Genomic DNA, 18,048 nt, shown 5'->3' with positions numbered 1-18,048 from the left:
CACGATTCCTAATTCTGTTCTTATATAAGTGGTGAAGGAAAGAGATTATGACAGCCAAAAAAATAAATAAAAATGCCCTTCCTTAAATCAGTGCCATCTCCCATATTTTCTGCTCACACAAGTTTCCTTTTAGAGTATCACACCAGCCGCATGTGGACCATCTGCCTGCTTGTGACTCCCACCCTGCACCCAATACCCTCCTCTCTGCCCACCATCCTAGGAGCTAGTGAGGGGGGTGCCATGGCACAGGGATTCTCAGTGCTCAGAGGAAGAACCCTCCCTCCCCTCCCCATTTTTGTGTGCACACAATAGGCTCCATGTCTAATTCTTGGTGGGGATGCCATAGAGCGGCTCACCTGCCTCCTGCAGTCAGCGAATGAATCGCTGCGATTTGGGATCGCTGCTGCCGAGGAGAAGGCTAGCCATGGGCTGCGGAGCTCAGCATGCTTAGCCGGGGAGAGCTCCGGCAATGGAGCTCTGGGGGATCGCCGGCTGCTCCCTGGTGGTGCTGATGATGGTGGCTGCGCTGCTGTCCAACGGCGTGGTGCTGATCTGCTTCCTGAGCTGCTCCGACATCCGCGGCCAGGTCCCGGGACTCTTCACCCTCAACCTGACCCTGTGCAACCTTCTCCTGACCGTCATCAACATGCCCCTGAGCCTGGCAGGGGGCATCCGGGGACACCAACCTGGAGGGGAAGGTCTGTGCCGGGCTGTGGGCTTCTTGGAAACTTTCCTGACCACCAACTCTATGCTGAGCATGGCTGCCCTCAGCATTGACCGGTGGGTGGCCGTGGTCTTCCCTCTGAGCTATCACTCCAAGATGAGGTACCAGGATGCTGCTCTTATCCTCCTCTACTGCTGGATCCACTCCCTGTCCTTCCCCACTGTGGCCCTCTGCCTGTCCTGGGTGGGCTTCCACCAGGTGTATGGTTCCTGCACCCTCTATCACAAGGAACCTAAGGAGGAGGACTCCTTTGTGGCTTTCATTGTGTCCTTCCACCTGCTCAGCTATCTTCTGTCCTTCCTGGTCCTGTGTGTCACTTACCTGCAGGTGCTGAAGGTAGCTCGCTCCCATTGCAGGAGGATTGATGTTATCACAATGCAGACTCTGGTGCTCCTGGTGGACCTGCACCCCAGGTATTATCTGCTGGAGATCTTTTCCATCCTGGGTACATAGAAAGGGTGGGGGTATTGGGTCAATTGATGGTATGGAAGGAATAATCAAACTTTTACTTGATATCAATTCTTATGTCTATCTGTTCCATAAAATGTTATTTGGGGTTCCTGGTGGACCTGCACCCCAGGTATTATCTGCTTGACATCTCTTCCATCCTGGGTACATAGAAGCCATTGGGGTGTGTTTGTGTGTATTGGGTCAATGGATGGTATGGAAGAAATAATCCAATTTTAACTTGATATCCATTCTTATGTCTATTTGTTCCATAAAAGTTGTTTGGGGCTCCTGGTGGACTTGAACCCCAGGTATTATCTGCTGGGCATCTCTTTCATCCTGGGTACATAGAAGCCATTGGGGTATGTGTGTGTGTATTGGGTCAATTGATGGTTTGGAAGGGGTAATCAATTTTTTACTTGATATCCATTCTTATGCCTATCTGTTCCATAAAATGTTATTTGGGGTTCCTGTGGACCTGCACCCCAGGTATTATCGGTATTATCTGCTTGACATCTCTTCCATCCTGGGTACATAGACGCCTTTGGGGTGTGTTTGTGTGTATTGGGTCAATCGATGGTATGGAAGGGATAATCCATCTTTTACTTGATATCCATTGTTATGTCTATCTGTTCCATAATAGGTTATTTGGGGCTCCTGTGGACCTGCACCCCAGGCATTATCTGCTGGAGATCTTTTTCATCCTGGGTACATAGAAGTCCTTGGGGTGTGTGTATTGGGTCAATTGATGGTATGGAAGGGACATTCTATTTTTTATTTGCTATCTATTCTTATAATCATCCTATTGTTTCATAATAGTTTGTTTTAGGGGAAGAGAGGGCACTGGTATACAGCTTCAACTAATATAAGTGTAGGGTATGTAGTGTGTAGAAGTGGGTGAAAAGATGAGACACTCATGGGCATTTACAGGAGTAGCATTCATTTAGTTTTAGCTTAAGGCCTCATGCACACGAGACGCAGATGAAACCTCTGTTAAAAAAAAGCTGAAACGCGCGTTTAGAAATGCGCGTTTTGCCGCGTTTGCATGTCGCGTTTAGATGCGTTTAGACGCGTTTAGACGCGTTTACGTTTAGACGCGTTTATAAAGATAACATCATGTAGACCCTCCCCAAGCTCTCAAAGCATTTTTTTTAACTATTTCTGCTATTTTGATCAGAGTGAGCAGCAGCAGCATAGAGAGCAGTTGTACACTTGCATTTGCCGTGTCACTTGCCACGGCACCTGCCACAAGTTGTGGATTGTCCACTTGCCATGTCACTTGCCACAAGTTGGGGATTGTCCACTTGCCACATCACCTGCCACGTCACCTGCCACAAATTGTGGATTGTCCACTTGCCACGTCACTTGCCACATCACCTGCCACGTCACTTGCCACGAGATGTGGATTGTCCACTTTCCACGTCATCTGCCATGCCACCTGCCACAAGCTGTGGATTGTCCACTTGCCACGTCACCAGCCACATCACCTGCCACAAGTTGTGGATTGTCTACTTGCCGCATCACTTGCCACATCACCTGCCACGTCACTTGCCACGTCACCTGCCACAAGTTGTGGATTGTTCACTTGCCACGTCACCTGCCACGTCACCTGCCACAAGTTGTGGATTGTCCACTCGCCACGTCACTTGCCACAAGCTGTGGATTGTCCACTTGCCACATCACTTGCCACGTCACCTGCCACGTCACTTGCCACGTCACCTGCCACAAGTTGTGGATTGTCCACTTGCCATGTCACTTGCCACAAGCTGTGGATTGTCCACTTGCCACATCACTTGCCACGTCACCTGCCACGTCACTTGCCACGTCACCTGCCACAAGTTTTGGATTGTCCACTTGCCACGTCAGCTGCCACGTCACTTGCCACATCACCTGCCACGTCACCTGCCACAAGTTGTGGATTGTCCACTTGCCACATCACCTGCCACGTCACTTGCCACGAGATGTGGATTGTCCACTTGCCATGTCACTTGCCACGTCACATGCCACGTCACTTGCCACGTCAGCTGCCACGTCACTTGCCACAAGATGTGGATTGTCCACTTGTCACATCACCTGCCACATCACTTGCCACATCACCTGCCACAAGTTGTGGATTGTCCACTTGCCACGTCACTTGCCACATCACCTGCCACGTCACTTGCCACAAGATGTGGATTGTCCACTTTCCACGTCACCTGCCATGCCATCTGCCACAAGTTGTGGATTGTCCACTTACCACGTCACCAGCCACATCACCTGCCACAAGTTGTGGATTGTCCACTTGCCACACCACTTTCCACGTCACCTGCCACGTCACCTGCCACAAGATGTGGATTGTCCACTTGCCACGTCACCAGCCACATCACCTGCCACAAGTTGTGGATTGTCCACTTGCCACGTCCCTTGCCACGTCCCCTTCCACGTCACCTGCCACAAGTGGATTGTCCACTTGCCACATCACTTGCCACATCACCTGCCACAAGTTGTGGATTGTCCACTTGCCACGTCACCTGACACAAGTTGTGGATTGTCCACTCGCCACGTCACTTGCCACATCCCCTGCCACAAGTGGATTGTCCACTTGCCACATCACTTGCCCCATCACCTGCCACAAGTTGTGGATTGTCCACTTGCCACGTCACCTGACACAAGTTGTGGATTGTCCACTCGCCACGTCACTTGCCACATCACCTTCCACAAGTGGATTGTCCACTTGCCACGTCACTTGCCACGTCCCCTGCCACAAGTGGATTGTCCACTTGCCACGTCACTTGCCACGTCACCTGCCACAAGTTATGGATTGTCCACTTGCCACGTCACATGCCAGTCACCTGCCACAAGTTGTTGATTTTCCACTTGCCACGTCACCTGCCAAGTCACTTGCCGCGTCACCTGCCAGGTCACTTGCCACGTCACCTGCCACAAGTTGTCTATTGTCCACTTGCCACGTCACATGCCAGTCACCTGCCACAAGTTGTTGATTTTCCACTTGCCACGTCACCTGCCAAGTCACTTGCCGCGTCACCTGCCAGGTCACTTGCCACGTCACCTGCCACAAGTTGTCTATTGTCCACTTTCCACATCACTTGCCACTTCACCTGCCACGTCACTTGCCACAAGTTGTGGATTGTCCACTTGCCACATCACTTGCCACCTGCCATGTCACTTGCCACAAGTTGTGGATTGTCCACTTGCCACGTCACTTGCCACAAGTTGTGGATTGTCCACTTGCAATTGCAATTGTTTAAAATATTTTTCTAATGGTTTTTCATCATTTGCAATCATTTTTGAGATTTTTAATGTAAAAAAAAAGGTCACCTTTAAAAACGCATATAAACGCAAACGCGGCTAAACGCGGTAGCGGCGTTTTGCCGCGTTTTACCGCGTTTTGCCGCGTTTTGCGTCTGAAACGCAGAAATTTTTGTTTCTGAACGCATTTTTTTGCTTCTGGAAAAACGAGATTAAACGCAACTGCATATAAACGGAAAAAAATGAGACTGTGTGCATGGACACATAGGATAACATTGAATGAGTTCAGGTGCAGTTGAAAAAACTGTCCAACTGCATCTGAACGCGCGTTTAACTGCGTCTCGTGTGCATGAGGCTTTAATGTTCACCTACCTTCCCAGTTGAAAACATTGATGCTCTTTGTGGACCTATATGCCAGGTATTATCTGCTGGAGATCTTTTCCATCCTGGGTACATAGAAGCCCTTGGGGGGGAGGGGTGTATTGGGTCAATTGATCGTATCGAAGGGATAATCCAATTTTTACTTGATATCCATTCTTATGTCTATCTGTTCCATAAAATGTTATTTGGGGCTCCTGGTGGACCTTCATCCCAGGTATTGTCTGCTGGACATCTCTACCATCCTGGGTACATAGAAGCCATTGGGGTGTGTGTGTGTTGGGTTAATTGATGGTATGGAAGGGATAATCCAATGTTTACTTGATATCCATTCTTATGTTTATCTGTTAATAGGTTATTAATAATAATATGTTATTTGGGGCTCCTGGTGGACCTTCACCCCAGGTATTATCTGCTGGAGATCTCTTTCATCCTGGGTACACAGAAGTCCTTGGGGTGTGTGTGTGTGTATTGGGTCAATTAACGATATGGAAGGGACATTCTAATTTTTACTTGCTATCTTCTTACATTCTTATAATCATCCTATGGTTCCATAATAATTTTTTAGGGGAAGAGAAGGTACTGGTATACAGCTTCTGCTAATATAAGTGTATGGTATGTAGTGTGTAGAAGTGGGTGAAAAGATGAGACACTCATGGGCATTTACAGGAGGAGCATTCATTTAGTGTTAGCTTTAATGTTCACCTACCTTCTGGGCAAAAACTTTGGTGCTCTTGGTGGACCTGCAGCCCAGGTATTATCTGCTGGAGATCTCTTCCCTCCTGGTTACAAAGAAGCCCTTGGTGTGTTTGTGTATTGGGTCGAGTAATGGTATGGAAGAGACAATTCAGTTTTTACCTGCTATTCATTCTTATATCAGTCTGTTCCAAATTAGGTTATTTGGTGTAGAGAGGGTACTGGTATACAGTGTCAACTAACATGAGTGTAGGTTACGTTGTGTGTAGATTTGGATAAAGAGATGAGGCGCTCATGGGCACTTAAAGGAGTAGCATTTAATTAGTCTTAGCTTTAACGTTCATCTACCTTTCCCAATGAAATGTCAGTAAGTGATATTAAAGTGCGTGTCCTGGATGGGCTTCCATCAGGTGTATGGTTCCTGTACCCTCTATCACAAGGAACCTGAGAAGGAGGACTCCTTTGTGGCTCTCTTTATGTCCTTCCATCTGTTCAGCCATCTGCTGTCCTTACTGGTCCTATGTGTCACTTACCTGCAGGTGCTGAAGGTAGCTCGCTCTCATTGCATTGATTGATGTTATCACACTGCAGACTCTGGTGGACCTGCACGCCAGGTAGTATCTGAAGGAGATCCCTTCTATCCAGGTCACATAGATGCCCTTTTGGTGTGCTGGGAGGGGTGGGGAGAGTCAATTTATGGTATGGAAGGGACAATCCAATTCTTACTTGTTAGCCCTTCTTATATCCATCCGATTGTTGCATAATAGGTTATTTGGGGTAGAGAGGGTACTGGTATACATCAACTAACATGAGTGTAAGTCATGTAGTGTGTAGATGTGGATGAAGAGATGAGGCACATGGGAATTTACAGGAGTAGCATTCAATTAAACTTAGCATTAATGCTCACCTACCTTCCCCATCGAAATGGCAGTGATATTGGGTGGGCTTCAACCAGGTATATTTTATATATATATATATATATATATATATATATATATACATATATATATATTTCTTACACCCCCTAAAACAAGGAACCTGAGGAGGAGGACTCCTTTGTGACTTTAATTGTGTTCTTCCACCTGCTCAGCTATCTTCTGTCCTTCCTGGTCCTGTGTGTCACTTACCTGCAGGTGTTGAAGGTAGCTCACGCCCATGCAGGAGGATTGATATCATCACAGTGCAGACTATGGTGCTCTTGGTGGTCATGCCAACAATACATTTAATGTTAACCATTCATCTGATTGTTCCATAGTAGGTTATTTGGGGTAGAGAGCGCACTGGTATACAGTATCAACTAACTTGAGTGTAGCTCATGTAGTTTGTAGGTATGGATAAGGAGTTCAGGCTTTCATGGGAATGTGAAGCCTCAGCATTCAATCAGTCTTAGCTTTAATGCTCACCTACCCTCCCCATCAAAATGGCAATGAGTGATATTAAAGTGCTTTTCCTGGGTGGGCTTCCACCAGGTGAAAGGTTCCTGTTCCCTCTAAAACAGGGGAGGACCATATCAACTAACCTGAGTGTAGCTGATGTAGTGTGTAGATATAAGTGAAGAGATGCAGCACTCAAGGGAATTTGCAAGAGTTCCCTTGAACTCAACTAGTCGTAGCTTTAAAGTGGGTCTAAACCCCAAACCAAAAATGTAACATGTTGCAGCTTATTATTCCTTGGTGTAGTAACTGCATTTGTTTTCTTTTTTTGAGCTTTATTTGCTTTATTTTCTCCTGGTCAGCCTCCAACACACTTCCTGTCCCCAAGTGTCTTCATCACTCCTCCATTGTACCTCTGTAGGGAGACATGGTTGTCACCCTAGTCTGCTCTCCTGGTATGGACAACAAAGATGTCCATATCTCTTCATCTCCATTACATTGGGGGTTGGGGGTTGGGGGGGGGCAGGGTAAATGGTAGTTTAAAGAAGACAGCTAGGAAGGAAGACATTTGTCTGGGCAGCTCACAAGAAGTGACAAGGACATTGCATTTCTGGCAGGATCAACAGGTATTTTTTTGTATTTGCTGAAAATGTTCTTAGAATAAAAAAAAAGAAGAAGGAAAACGAACCCAGTCACCACATCTACGGACTGTAAGCTGCAATATATTGCATTTATATTCTCAGGTTTGGTTATCCTTTAATTTTTACCTCATTTCCCCATCAAAATGGCAGTGAGCATTAAAGAGATAATAAACCCAAAAACAAAAATGTAAGATATTACAGCTTACAAGTCCTTAAAGTGGTTTGTAAACCTCAGACATGAAATATGAACAAAGCACATCCCTCTCTATAGTGTGTACTTGTCTCAATTAAAGTGTAATTTCTGCCTGCTGCTTTACTCCTCTGCTATCAGTGTCTATCGCTTCTGACAATTTTTCCTGACACCAAGAGAAAAATGGGGACCTCTAGCAGAATGACAGCCTTAGCTCTGTTCCTGTGTGCTGTGTGAAGGGGGGGGGGGGGGTGTCCCTTCCCTCCAATCAGCTCTCAGAGCTCTCCTCCCTGAGCTCTGCAGAGTGTGACTTCAGCTCCCGCCCTCTTTTTTTTTTTTTCCTGAACTCTCAGATTAGCTTGATGTAGAGAAGTGAAGACTGCAGATACACAGATACACTTTAATATTCACCAACCTAACTCCCCCAAAATGGCAGTGGGCATTAACAAATAATTATCGTTTCATACATTATTTGAAGCTCTAGTCCTCTGGGATACACATTACATATAGCATTTTGGAGCTGTACAAGTTGAAATCCATGAAATGTGAAAATATGAAAATACGAAAATTTTAAACGTTTTGATCAGAAATCAGTGGGTGGAGTTTGGGGCGTGCTGTCACATGCTGGATCTCAGGCTTCTGCTAGACATGTGCAATTCCTTGCATTCGGAATTTGTTGTTTAACGAATTTTCGACAAATGTGTTAATTCGGATATTTTGGAAAACCCGTTTTTTAACAAATGTTTCCAAATATTTGTAAATTCGGAAATTTGTGAATATTTTCAGAATATTCGGAAATTTAGAAAATTTTTAAATCTGATAATTTGAAAATTCATAAATTTGAGATGGGAAAATCCAAAAATTCAGAAATTCTAAAATTTGAAAATCTGAAAATCTGAAAATTTGAAAATCTGAAAATAATAACAAAAATTCAAAAGAACGAAAATCCAGAAATTTGAAAACCTGAAATAATAACTAACTAATAATAACGTAACTTTTACTAACTATTAAATTATAGGTATTGGAATTTCCTTTCAAATTTGGCTGATAGTGAACGTAACGAATACAAATATATCCGAAGTTACGAACTATCCGAAATAACGAATGTCGTATCTAAACAAATGGAACGTAACAAATTAATAATAATAAAAAACAATAATAATAATATTATTTATATTATAAATAATAATAATATTATTTATATTATAAATAATAATAATATTTATTACTACTACTTTTCATTCCATTTGTTTAGATGCATTTATTATTTCGGATAATTCATAACTTCAGATTTATTTCCCTATTCATTACGTTGACTAATGCCGCGTACACACGATCGAACTGTATGACGGACTTAGTCCGTCATACAATCCGACGGACAATCCGGCGTACTTTCCACTGAACGGACTTGACCACACACGGATACACAAACAGTCCGACGAAAGCTTGCGCGATGACGTACAGCACGTACGACGGGACTAGAAATAGGAAGTCCAAGACACAGCAAAGCACCCTTTGGGCTCCTTCTGCTGACTTTGCATTAGTGGAAGTTTGGTTAGAGACGATTCGCGCTTTTATTTTTATTTATTCTCGAATTGGAATATTAATCATAGGATGAGGATGAATAAAGACATTTGTGATAACTCTGTGTGAATATAAGCAGCAAAGCAACTTCACTTTTCTTGCATTATGAAGAAGAAAAGAATGTGCTATATTAAAAAAACACAAAATTAGCAGCATGACGAATATGCTAGCTTCAATACGAACACTAGTTTTACAAGACAGAGCGCTTCCGCCCTGTAAATCCTTTCTGGGCATGCGCCATTCTTAGTCCGTCGGACTAGCATACTGACGACCGTATTGTCCGCTGAAACCAAAGTACGACGGAAAGATTTTTGTGCAAACCGAAATTCTTAGTACTCCGGACTGCACGCTGAAAAAGTCAGCTGAAGCCCACACACGAGCGGATTGTCCGTTGAAATGTATTTCAAAGGACTAAGTACGTCATACAGTTCGACCGTGTGTACGCGGCATAAGACAAATTTAAAAGGAAATGCCAATATCTATAATTTAATAGTTAGTTATTATTAGTTAGTTATTATTTCAGATTTTCATTCTTTCGAATTTTCAGATTTTCTTTCTTATTTTTGGATTTTCAAATTTCCGAATTTTTGAATTTCTAGATTTTCAGATTTCCAGATTTTTAGATTAACAAATTTACGAATTTTGATCGTAAACGAATGACCAGAAAACCCCCCCAAAAAAATAAAAAATAAAACTAAAACGAACACATTTTTCGGCAGTGCACATGTCTAGCTTCTACAGTTTCTATAAAGATTGGACAACGTGCTGTACAGTATATATTATATGCAGTTATTGTTCAGGTCTTCAGGCTTCCTGAATACAATAGCTATGAGTGGAGAATCCTCCATCTACAGTTGTATGAGCTAAACAAGAGAGATTTGGGCTATGCATGGCTACCTTTGGATGTGGTGGCTGCTTATCAGGAATTTTTTAGCAAGAACAGATAATGCCTGCTGATCCTTGTCACCTCTGAAAATACAGAATAAACAATGATATCTCTCTTTTGTAAACTACTAGTCTCATCAATCCACCATGTGATTGCGATGAACAGGTAGGCATGTATGAAGTCTAGCCCAAACGTGGCTGCCTTCGTAGACAGTGGAGAAGTAACTGTGGACAGAAGCAGGAAGCAGGAAGCATGTTATTTTTAGCATTGTTTGGTGAAAATAACATGAAAAGAAAATGAAGGGGGATACAACCCTGACACTTGTAAGGGGCCCGAGCGTCTGGATGGGCCCGGCCGTCTGGCTGGTATGTGAGAAGTCAGGGGCGGGTGCAGGGGCGGGTGCAGGAGCTCCGTGAATGCTTCTGTATGTGTATGAGTCGGCAGGCTCCTGCTGTGTGTCATTGAGCTCACATCAGGGCTCTTTGCTGCCACCTCTGGCCATTATCTGCATGTGCACCCCTCATGTGAGCTGCCTGTACTCAATGTACTGTATGCTGGACTGCAGCTCCTATCTGTGTCTCAGCCACATTTGGAAACAAGAGCTGGGACTAGGAGGCCTGTTGTACAAGTTGGGGGGCTGTGTGTGTGTACATGCATGTGTGTGTGTGTACATGCATGTCTGTGTGTGTGTGTTTACATGCATGTGTGTGTGCATGTGTGTGTGTGTGTGTGTACATGCATGTGTGTGTGTGTGTGTGTGTGTTTGTACATGCATATATGTATACATGCATGTGTGTATGCATGCCTGTGTGTGTGTGTACATGCATGTGTGTTTGTGCCTGTGTTTGTGTGTGTACATGCATGTGTGTGTGTGTTTGTACATGCATGTATGTATACATGCATGTGTGTATACATGCCTGTGTGTGTATGTGTACATGCATGTGTGTGTGTGTGTACGTGTGTGTGCATGTGTGCTGGAGGGTCTATTGATGCTGGCTGCTGGGGGATCTTTTATCACTGGTGGGGATCTGTTTTTGTGTGAGGTTCTATTATTGCTGGGGGGTTTTATGTTGCTGGTAGGGATCTACTGTTGAGGGAGAGATCTATTGATGCTGGCTGCTTGGAGATCTGGTGTTGCTGCTGGGGGAGGGGGTATAATGTTGGTGGGGTGGATCTTTTGTTGCTGGGTGTTGTATTTTGTTGTAGGTGGTCCATTGTTGCTGTGTGTGGGGGGTCTATTGTTGCTGCAGGGGATATATTGTTGCTAGGGTGGGGTCTATTGTTGCTGCAGGGAATCTGCTTGATTGCTTATCTTATTCTCATTAAAACATTCCATACAAATTATTTAGCACTACAAAATGATACTTGGTTTTGTATTCTCTAAAAGGGGCGGTACTGGGAGGTGGGTAGGGGGTGGGACCAAGGGACGGTGCTCAGAGGAGGGTAAGGGGCGGAGACAAGGGGTGACTCAGAAGGGGGGAGTTCCTGCACCTACTCTTTGAGAAAAAAAAGCCCTGGGGTTGGGTATATGTAATGTACACAGTGCAGGGGTCAAGGGTATGTAATGTACATTGCTTAGGAATCAGGTGTGTACTGAGTGCAGGGAAGGGGTCAGTAGTGTGTAATGTACAGGGAACAGGTGTATATAAAGTATAAAGTATATGTGTCAGGAGCATGTAACATACAAGTACAGGGGAACAGGTGTGGCTAATGCACAGAATGCAGGGTGTCAGGTGTATTCAAAGTACAGAGGGGAGGGGCCCAGTGTATGTGATGTACAATGCAGAGGTCAGGGGTGAGGGCCTATACACAGAGTGGGGGGGTAGAAGTACTGTATGTAATGTGCAGAGGTCAGAAGTATGTAGTGTACAGGGGTCAGGGGCATGTAAAATACATAAATAAATAACATTTCTTCATTTTATTGAATAGCCACAGTGAGCAAACGCTGATTAAGTCAGTTGACGCATTTCAGCCTATAAGGCCTTAGTCATAGCTAAGTGTAGTTATGACTAAGGCCTTATAGGCTGAAATGCGTCAGCTGACTTAATCAGCGTTTGTTCACTGTGGCTATTCAATAAAGTGAAGAAATTTTAAGAGCAACAACCGGAGTGCGGATCATTTTTTGTACATTACTCTACTCAGCCAGCGGCTTTGGATCGAGCACCTGGGAGCTCTGCTATCTATGTGGTGTATGGGTAGTAGCACTGACTTTCCTGTTTTTAATGTGGTACAGTATTCCGATTCTGGCGCAGGTTGGCTCTGTACAGAAGTTTTAATGATAGAGAAGTAGGAGTAATGATAAAGCACAAGATGTAGAGTTGTGCTCAAAAGTTTGCATATCCTGGCAAAAATGATTAAATCTTGGCATTTATATTGAAAAAAATCACTGATCATGCCAAAAAACTGTCTTTTATTTAAGGATAGCAATCACCTAAAGCCATTTATTATCACATAGTTTTTTTGGATCAGTTTTAAATCATAATAACAGAAATCACACAAATGGCCCTGATAAAAAGTTTATATACCCTGGAATGTTTGGCCTTGGTGCAGACACAGAACGTGGCACACACAGGTTAAAATGGCAATTAAAGGTTCATTTCCCACATTTGTGGCTTTTTAAATCACAATTAGTGTCTGTGTATAAATAGTGTAGCACTAACCCCCGAAGGAGCTGCCGTTTATTTTTGGGCTTACCGTTACCTTTCGTTCTCCTTGTGACACGTCTAGGGGATGTCCCGTGGTAGATGGCCCAGTAACTTGAGACCGACAATAGATCCAGTTGAATGGATTTTTTATTTGCAAACCTCAATCATTGAACAGTCTTTTAACTTGGGATCAGAGGGTTGGAAAGGAAAGTTCAGGTATTCTCAATGTCAAAGTCTATAAACGTTAAGGAACTTGCTTACTTTGACTGCATCCAGAGAATAGCCATTCACAGCTGGATGAACACCCAGATTGGACAGTCCCTCTCTTACAAGGCCTAGCAGCCAACCAGGTGTTTACTCAGGAACAAAGTCTTTATCACCGACATTGTTGCAGAACACGTAGGGAAATCTAAGCGGTAGAACACTTGTAGGATACTTGGATCTTTCAGCCCACTTGGCGATATCACCAACAATGGATTTTCTCGGTTACTTCAGCCCTTCCAGGCTCTTGTTAAGAAAACCAACCTCACGTGTGGTGTTCTTCTAAAGAGTCCTCCCCTGGAATGCTTGAAGTACACTGGGTCTCTCCCGGACCCGAGACGGCACCCATCCACCTCGGAATCCTTCCTTAGTTCCCTTGCCTTGGGCTAGCCTGCCCGAGGCATCAAAGTCGGGTGGAACCACACCCCAGGCATTTGCCTTCCCGGGGGCTGGTCGGGAAGACCAGGACCATATACTCAGCACAGCATACTAATAAGTGATTGAACAGTACTGACTGGCATATTTGAGGCTTTGGATATCTTTTAATATCCTTCTCCATCTTTGTAAAGTTTCATTACCTTGTTACGCAGGTCTTTTGACTGTTCTTTTCTACCTCCTCAAGGCTCAGTGTCTAGCCTGCTTAGTGCATCCAAGTGAGAGCTAACAAACTCGTTGACTATTTATACACAGACACTAATTGTGATTTTAAAAGCCACATGTGTGGGCAATTAACCTTTAATAGCCATTTTAACCTGTGCGTGCCACTTTCTGTGTCTGTACCAAGGCCAAACATTCCAGGGTATGTAGACTTTTGATCAGGGCCATTTGGGTGATTTCTGTTATCATTATGAGTTATAAAGGATCCAAAAAAACTATATGTGATAATAAATGTCTTCATGTGATCACTATCCTTAAATAAAAGACATTTTTTTTCGGCCAGGGTATGCAAACTTTTAAAGCACAACTATATGTGTGAAACGCGTCTACGTGACTGGTTGCTGGTGTCCCTGGTGTCATTACGGTAATTTAATTAAGGCAATTGGAACCTCTGGATGTGCGGCCTTTTCTTCTTATCTTCAGTTAATGATAGAGAGGATGGTGGGGAGAGAGGGGGGGTGATGCCGGGTCATATTGTCTGGCACTGGCTTGGTTATTATATTAGATCATGAGGACGTGCACCAATTGTATCAGCAGACGTCAATCCACAGTAATACTTATTCCTGTGTGAGAAAACAACAACAACAAAAAAACACTGTTTTTGTGTTGATTTAATTTTTTCTTCATTTTTTTAAAGGAAAACTATGATGTATTTTGGGTAAGTGAACGTTTTCTGTCCATTTTTCTTTATTTTTGACATGCCTTTGCTTCCTTGCTGTTCCATATTGGAAATATTGTACATCAGGGAATGTCATTACAAATGCTTGCCGAAAGCCAAAGTCCAGAAAAAGCCTCCTACTATATTTTGAATAGAACAGGGAAGGGTTAGAGCCCCAGTCTGGGATTTTTTTGCTCTCTGTGTCCCTATAGGGTAGATTTTCTTTCTCCTCCTGTCAGGACAGAAAGTGATGGAATATATCACTAGTGGAGACACAAGGTACATACTTCATAGTGAGGGGACGTGTTATAACTATTTTGTTCTTGCTGCAGGTACTTTCCTACCCTGGTGACACCTGTACTCCCTATTTCTTCTATGGGCATTCCCCGAGTCGGGACCTGAGGGCAGGGCTGGATTAACATAGGGGCTATTGGAGCTGCAGCTCCAGGCCCCTATCTTAATATAGGCCCAGCCACCCAAAAAGGACAGACTGCCCATGGAAAGCAATGGGCCCACGGGAAGAAATCTCCCTTGATGGGCCCTGCATTCCACATGCACCGCCTGGGCAGGGTGATGGGAATGATAATGGGCACTGCATGAGCAGTCCTAACAGAAGCCTGGGGCATGTCAATGCAGGGCTCCTACAGAAGTCTGGGGCTTCCATAGTGTTAGGCCTGCGCAGCTGCACTCTTTCAGCTCAAAGTGCATGCCGATGCAGGGCCCTTACAGAAACTTGGCAAATCAAATGCCAGGCTTCCCTAGTGTTATGCCTGTGTGGCTGTGCCCTTTTGAGTTTGGGCGCATGCCAGCACAGTCTCTTGGAAAAGAGAAGGGTGCCCAGTAAAAGGTCCACCAAAATCCTAAGCACCAAGCACATGATGTTCTTAATCTGGCCCTGCCTGAGGGACCCCCAGTTGGAGCCACAGACAGAAATATGAACTTTTCCCCTCTCTATCCAAAACTGAGAGAAGCAGCGTAAAAGTAATAGACATGTACACCGCCAAAAAATGTTTGTTTTTCGTTTTTCGGGTCATTAATTATGATCGCAATTCCTAAATTTGAAAAATTCAAAAATTTGTAAATTCGAAAATTCCTAAATTCGAAAATTCGAAAATACTAAAATAAAGAAAATTCGAAAGAATAACTAATTAATATAATTATATAATAACTAACTATTAAATTAAAGGTATTGGAATTTCCTTTTAAGTTTGGAAAAGAGAGGCAAATGGCAAGTATAGCGCTTGTTGTGTGTCACATCCAAATTTCACAATGGAAAGAAAAAGGATTCCCCAATCATATTGCAACATTGAGACATATATCACCTATTATCAATGTGTAAGTAAATTGTTTAAAATATAATGTATACCTTATCTAGAGAAATATTTTCATCTGAAAGGTTACTGATTATATATTTTGTGCTTTAGATGAACCTCTCCTTTTCTCTTTGCACCCCTGAAGAAGGAATTTCCCGAAACGCATTGGGTGTAAGGAGGATTTATCATACCAATGTTCGATATGGTGATATTAACTGACTGCGTTCAGTAAATCAATGTTTGATTTTTTTATTATGTCTAAATTTCAATAAATAACTGTTTTACTATATTACTTTGATACTACTCTATTTAAATTGTGTGTTGCCTATAAAGTCCACCCAGGGGAATCCTTTTTCTTTCCATTCCTTTTAAGTTTGGCTGATAAATACAAATTTATCTGAAGTTCCGAATTATCCAAAACAATGAATCCTGTATCTAAATGAATGGCCTCGGAGGGCAGAGCATTGCGCTCCGAGGCCACCCAGTTGTGTGACCATAGCGAATGAATTTTCGTCATTTTCACACTAAAGTTCCTCCCCCGCCAATCAGGAGGCAGGTCTGTGAGACCTGTTTCCTAATTGGCCAAAGTGCCAGGCGATCCTATTGGATGCCTAGCACTTTGGCGGAAGAGCAGACATGACGGAGGAAGCTGGAAGCTGAAGGAGCGGACACCAGAGCCGCCGCACTCCAGGAGAGCAGGAGAGGACACCTGAACCCCACCACATGAGCGGGTAAGTGATGGACTGCCTGCGGGCTGGGGGGTGCAGTTTCAGTGCCATGTCACCGGGGGGGGGGGTGTTGTTTTTTTGCCGCCCCCCCCCAAAAGAAGAACCCACCAGCCACCACTGGTGAAGCCCGCACAAGATGATGAAATAATTTATTAAGGTTGTACTTACATCAAAGGAAGTAAAAACGAGCATATAAGTAAAAAGGCAATGAACTGCCCTGGCTGTCAGTGTGCTTGTGTCTCCAGGGCCTTTCCAACGCATTTCATCCAATAGGACATCGTTAGAGGTGTGGTCTTACAACACAAGCACACCTATTTATGTAAATCCCGGATAGGCGTGCTTGTGTTGCAAGGCCATGCCTCTGACGATGTCCTATTGGATGAAATGCATTAGGCAGGCCCCGGAGACACAAGCACTTTGAGATTCGTGGCAGTTCATTACCTTTTTACTCACATGCTTGTTTTTACTTCCTTTGATGTAAGTACAACCTTAAAGGGGTTGTAAAGGTTTGTGTTTTTTCACCTTAATGCATCCTATGCATTAAGGTGAAAAAACACCTGTAAGTGACCGGCCTCCCAGCCTCTCTGTTTTACTTACCTGAACCCTCAAACTTGTGCCACGGGGACGTGCTCTCTCTCTGCCGGGGGTTCTCGGCTATTGATTGGATAAATTGATAGCAGCACAGCCATTGGTTCCTGCTGCTGTCAGTCAAACCCAATGATGCAACCGCCGGGGGGCAGGGCCAAGTCCTGCATTCTGCGTCTATGGACAACGAATGCTGGACTCGGGAGTGCGCCCACAAGGTAACCCCCCCCAGGAGAGTGCTTTTCCCAGGGGGTTATCAGATGAGGGGAGAAGCCGCGAGAGCCGCCGAGTGAACCCAGAAGAGGATGTTCGGGGCCACTCTGTGCAAAACGAGCTGCACAGTGGAGGTAAGTATGATATGTTAATTATTTTTTTTTTTTAAACCCGAACCTCTAATGTCACTTTAATAAATTATTTCAACATCTTGCTGGAAGTCCTAGCTGATTTGGTTACCAAGAGTGGAGGTTGATGCAAGCCCTTCCTGCGTGATTCTACAGCAATAAGACTGCTTTCACACTGAAAGCGACGGCCGTTAGCTCTAAAGCGCCGCTCGTCTTAGCGGCGCTGTTTAAGCAGAGCTTTTGTGGCGATTTTCAGCCAATAGCAGGTGGTTTTAACCCCCAAAAAAGGGTTAAAAACTCCCTTTTTGCAACACTTTAAACATTTTCAGGTGCTTTGAAAGCACTGCCCATTCATTCCAATGGGTGTTTTGGGAGCACTAAATACAGCGCTCTCAACCTACCCCGAAGATGCTACTTGCAGGACTTTTCCGAACGTGTGCCCCAATGTGAGAAGTCACACTGGAATGAATGGGAGGAGGTTTTCAGGAGTTTAGCAGAGGTTATTTCCAGCGCTAAAGCACCTGAAAACTGACCTAGTGTGAAAGGGGGTCTTAATCATCTATTAAAAGAGAGCGGAGATGGAGATGTCTAGTTTCCGATTATATGCCTGATTTTATCCTCTGTCTGGTAAGGAGGTTGGATTGACACTGTGTTGTGCTTTCATTAGGCACTGAAGCTGGTGCAGGGATTTC

General features: G+C 44.2%; 1 protein-coding gene across 1 annotated transcript in view; it reads left to right on the top strand.

The window, feature by feature from the left end:
• Positions 1-239: 239 nt before the first annotated feature.
• GPR26 (G protein-coupled receptor 26) overlaps positions 240-18,048 on the top strand; it is a 43,680-nt gene continuing 25,871 nt past the window's right edge. Inside the window, exon 1 of the mRNA XM_077455574.1 lies at positions 240-1,137. Coding sequence (XP_077311700.1) covers positions 470-1,137 — 668 coding nt within the window. The 5' untranslated portion in view covers positions 240-469. The remainder of the gene's footprint in view (positions 1,138-18,048) is intronic.

Source organism: Lithobates pipiens, unplaced genomic scaffold (genome assembly GCF_037356315.1).
Source record: "Lithobates pipiens isolate NorthernLeopardFrog02 unplaced genomic scaffold, aLitPip1_a1.2 Scaffold_25, whole genome shotgun sequence".
NCBI classification, from domain to species: domain Eukaryota; kingdom Metazoa; phylum Chordata; class Amphibia; order Anura; family Ranidae; genus Lithobates; species Lithobates pipiens.
This window is presented reverse-complemented; position numbering and strand designations above follow the sequence as displayed.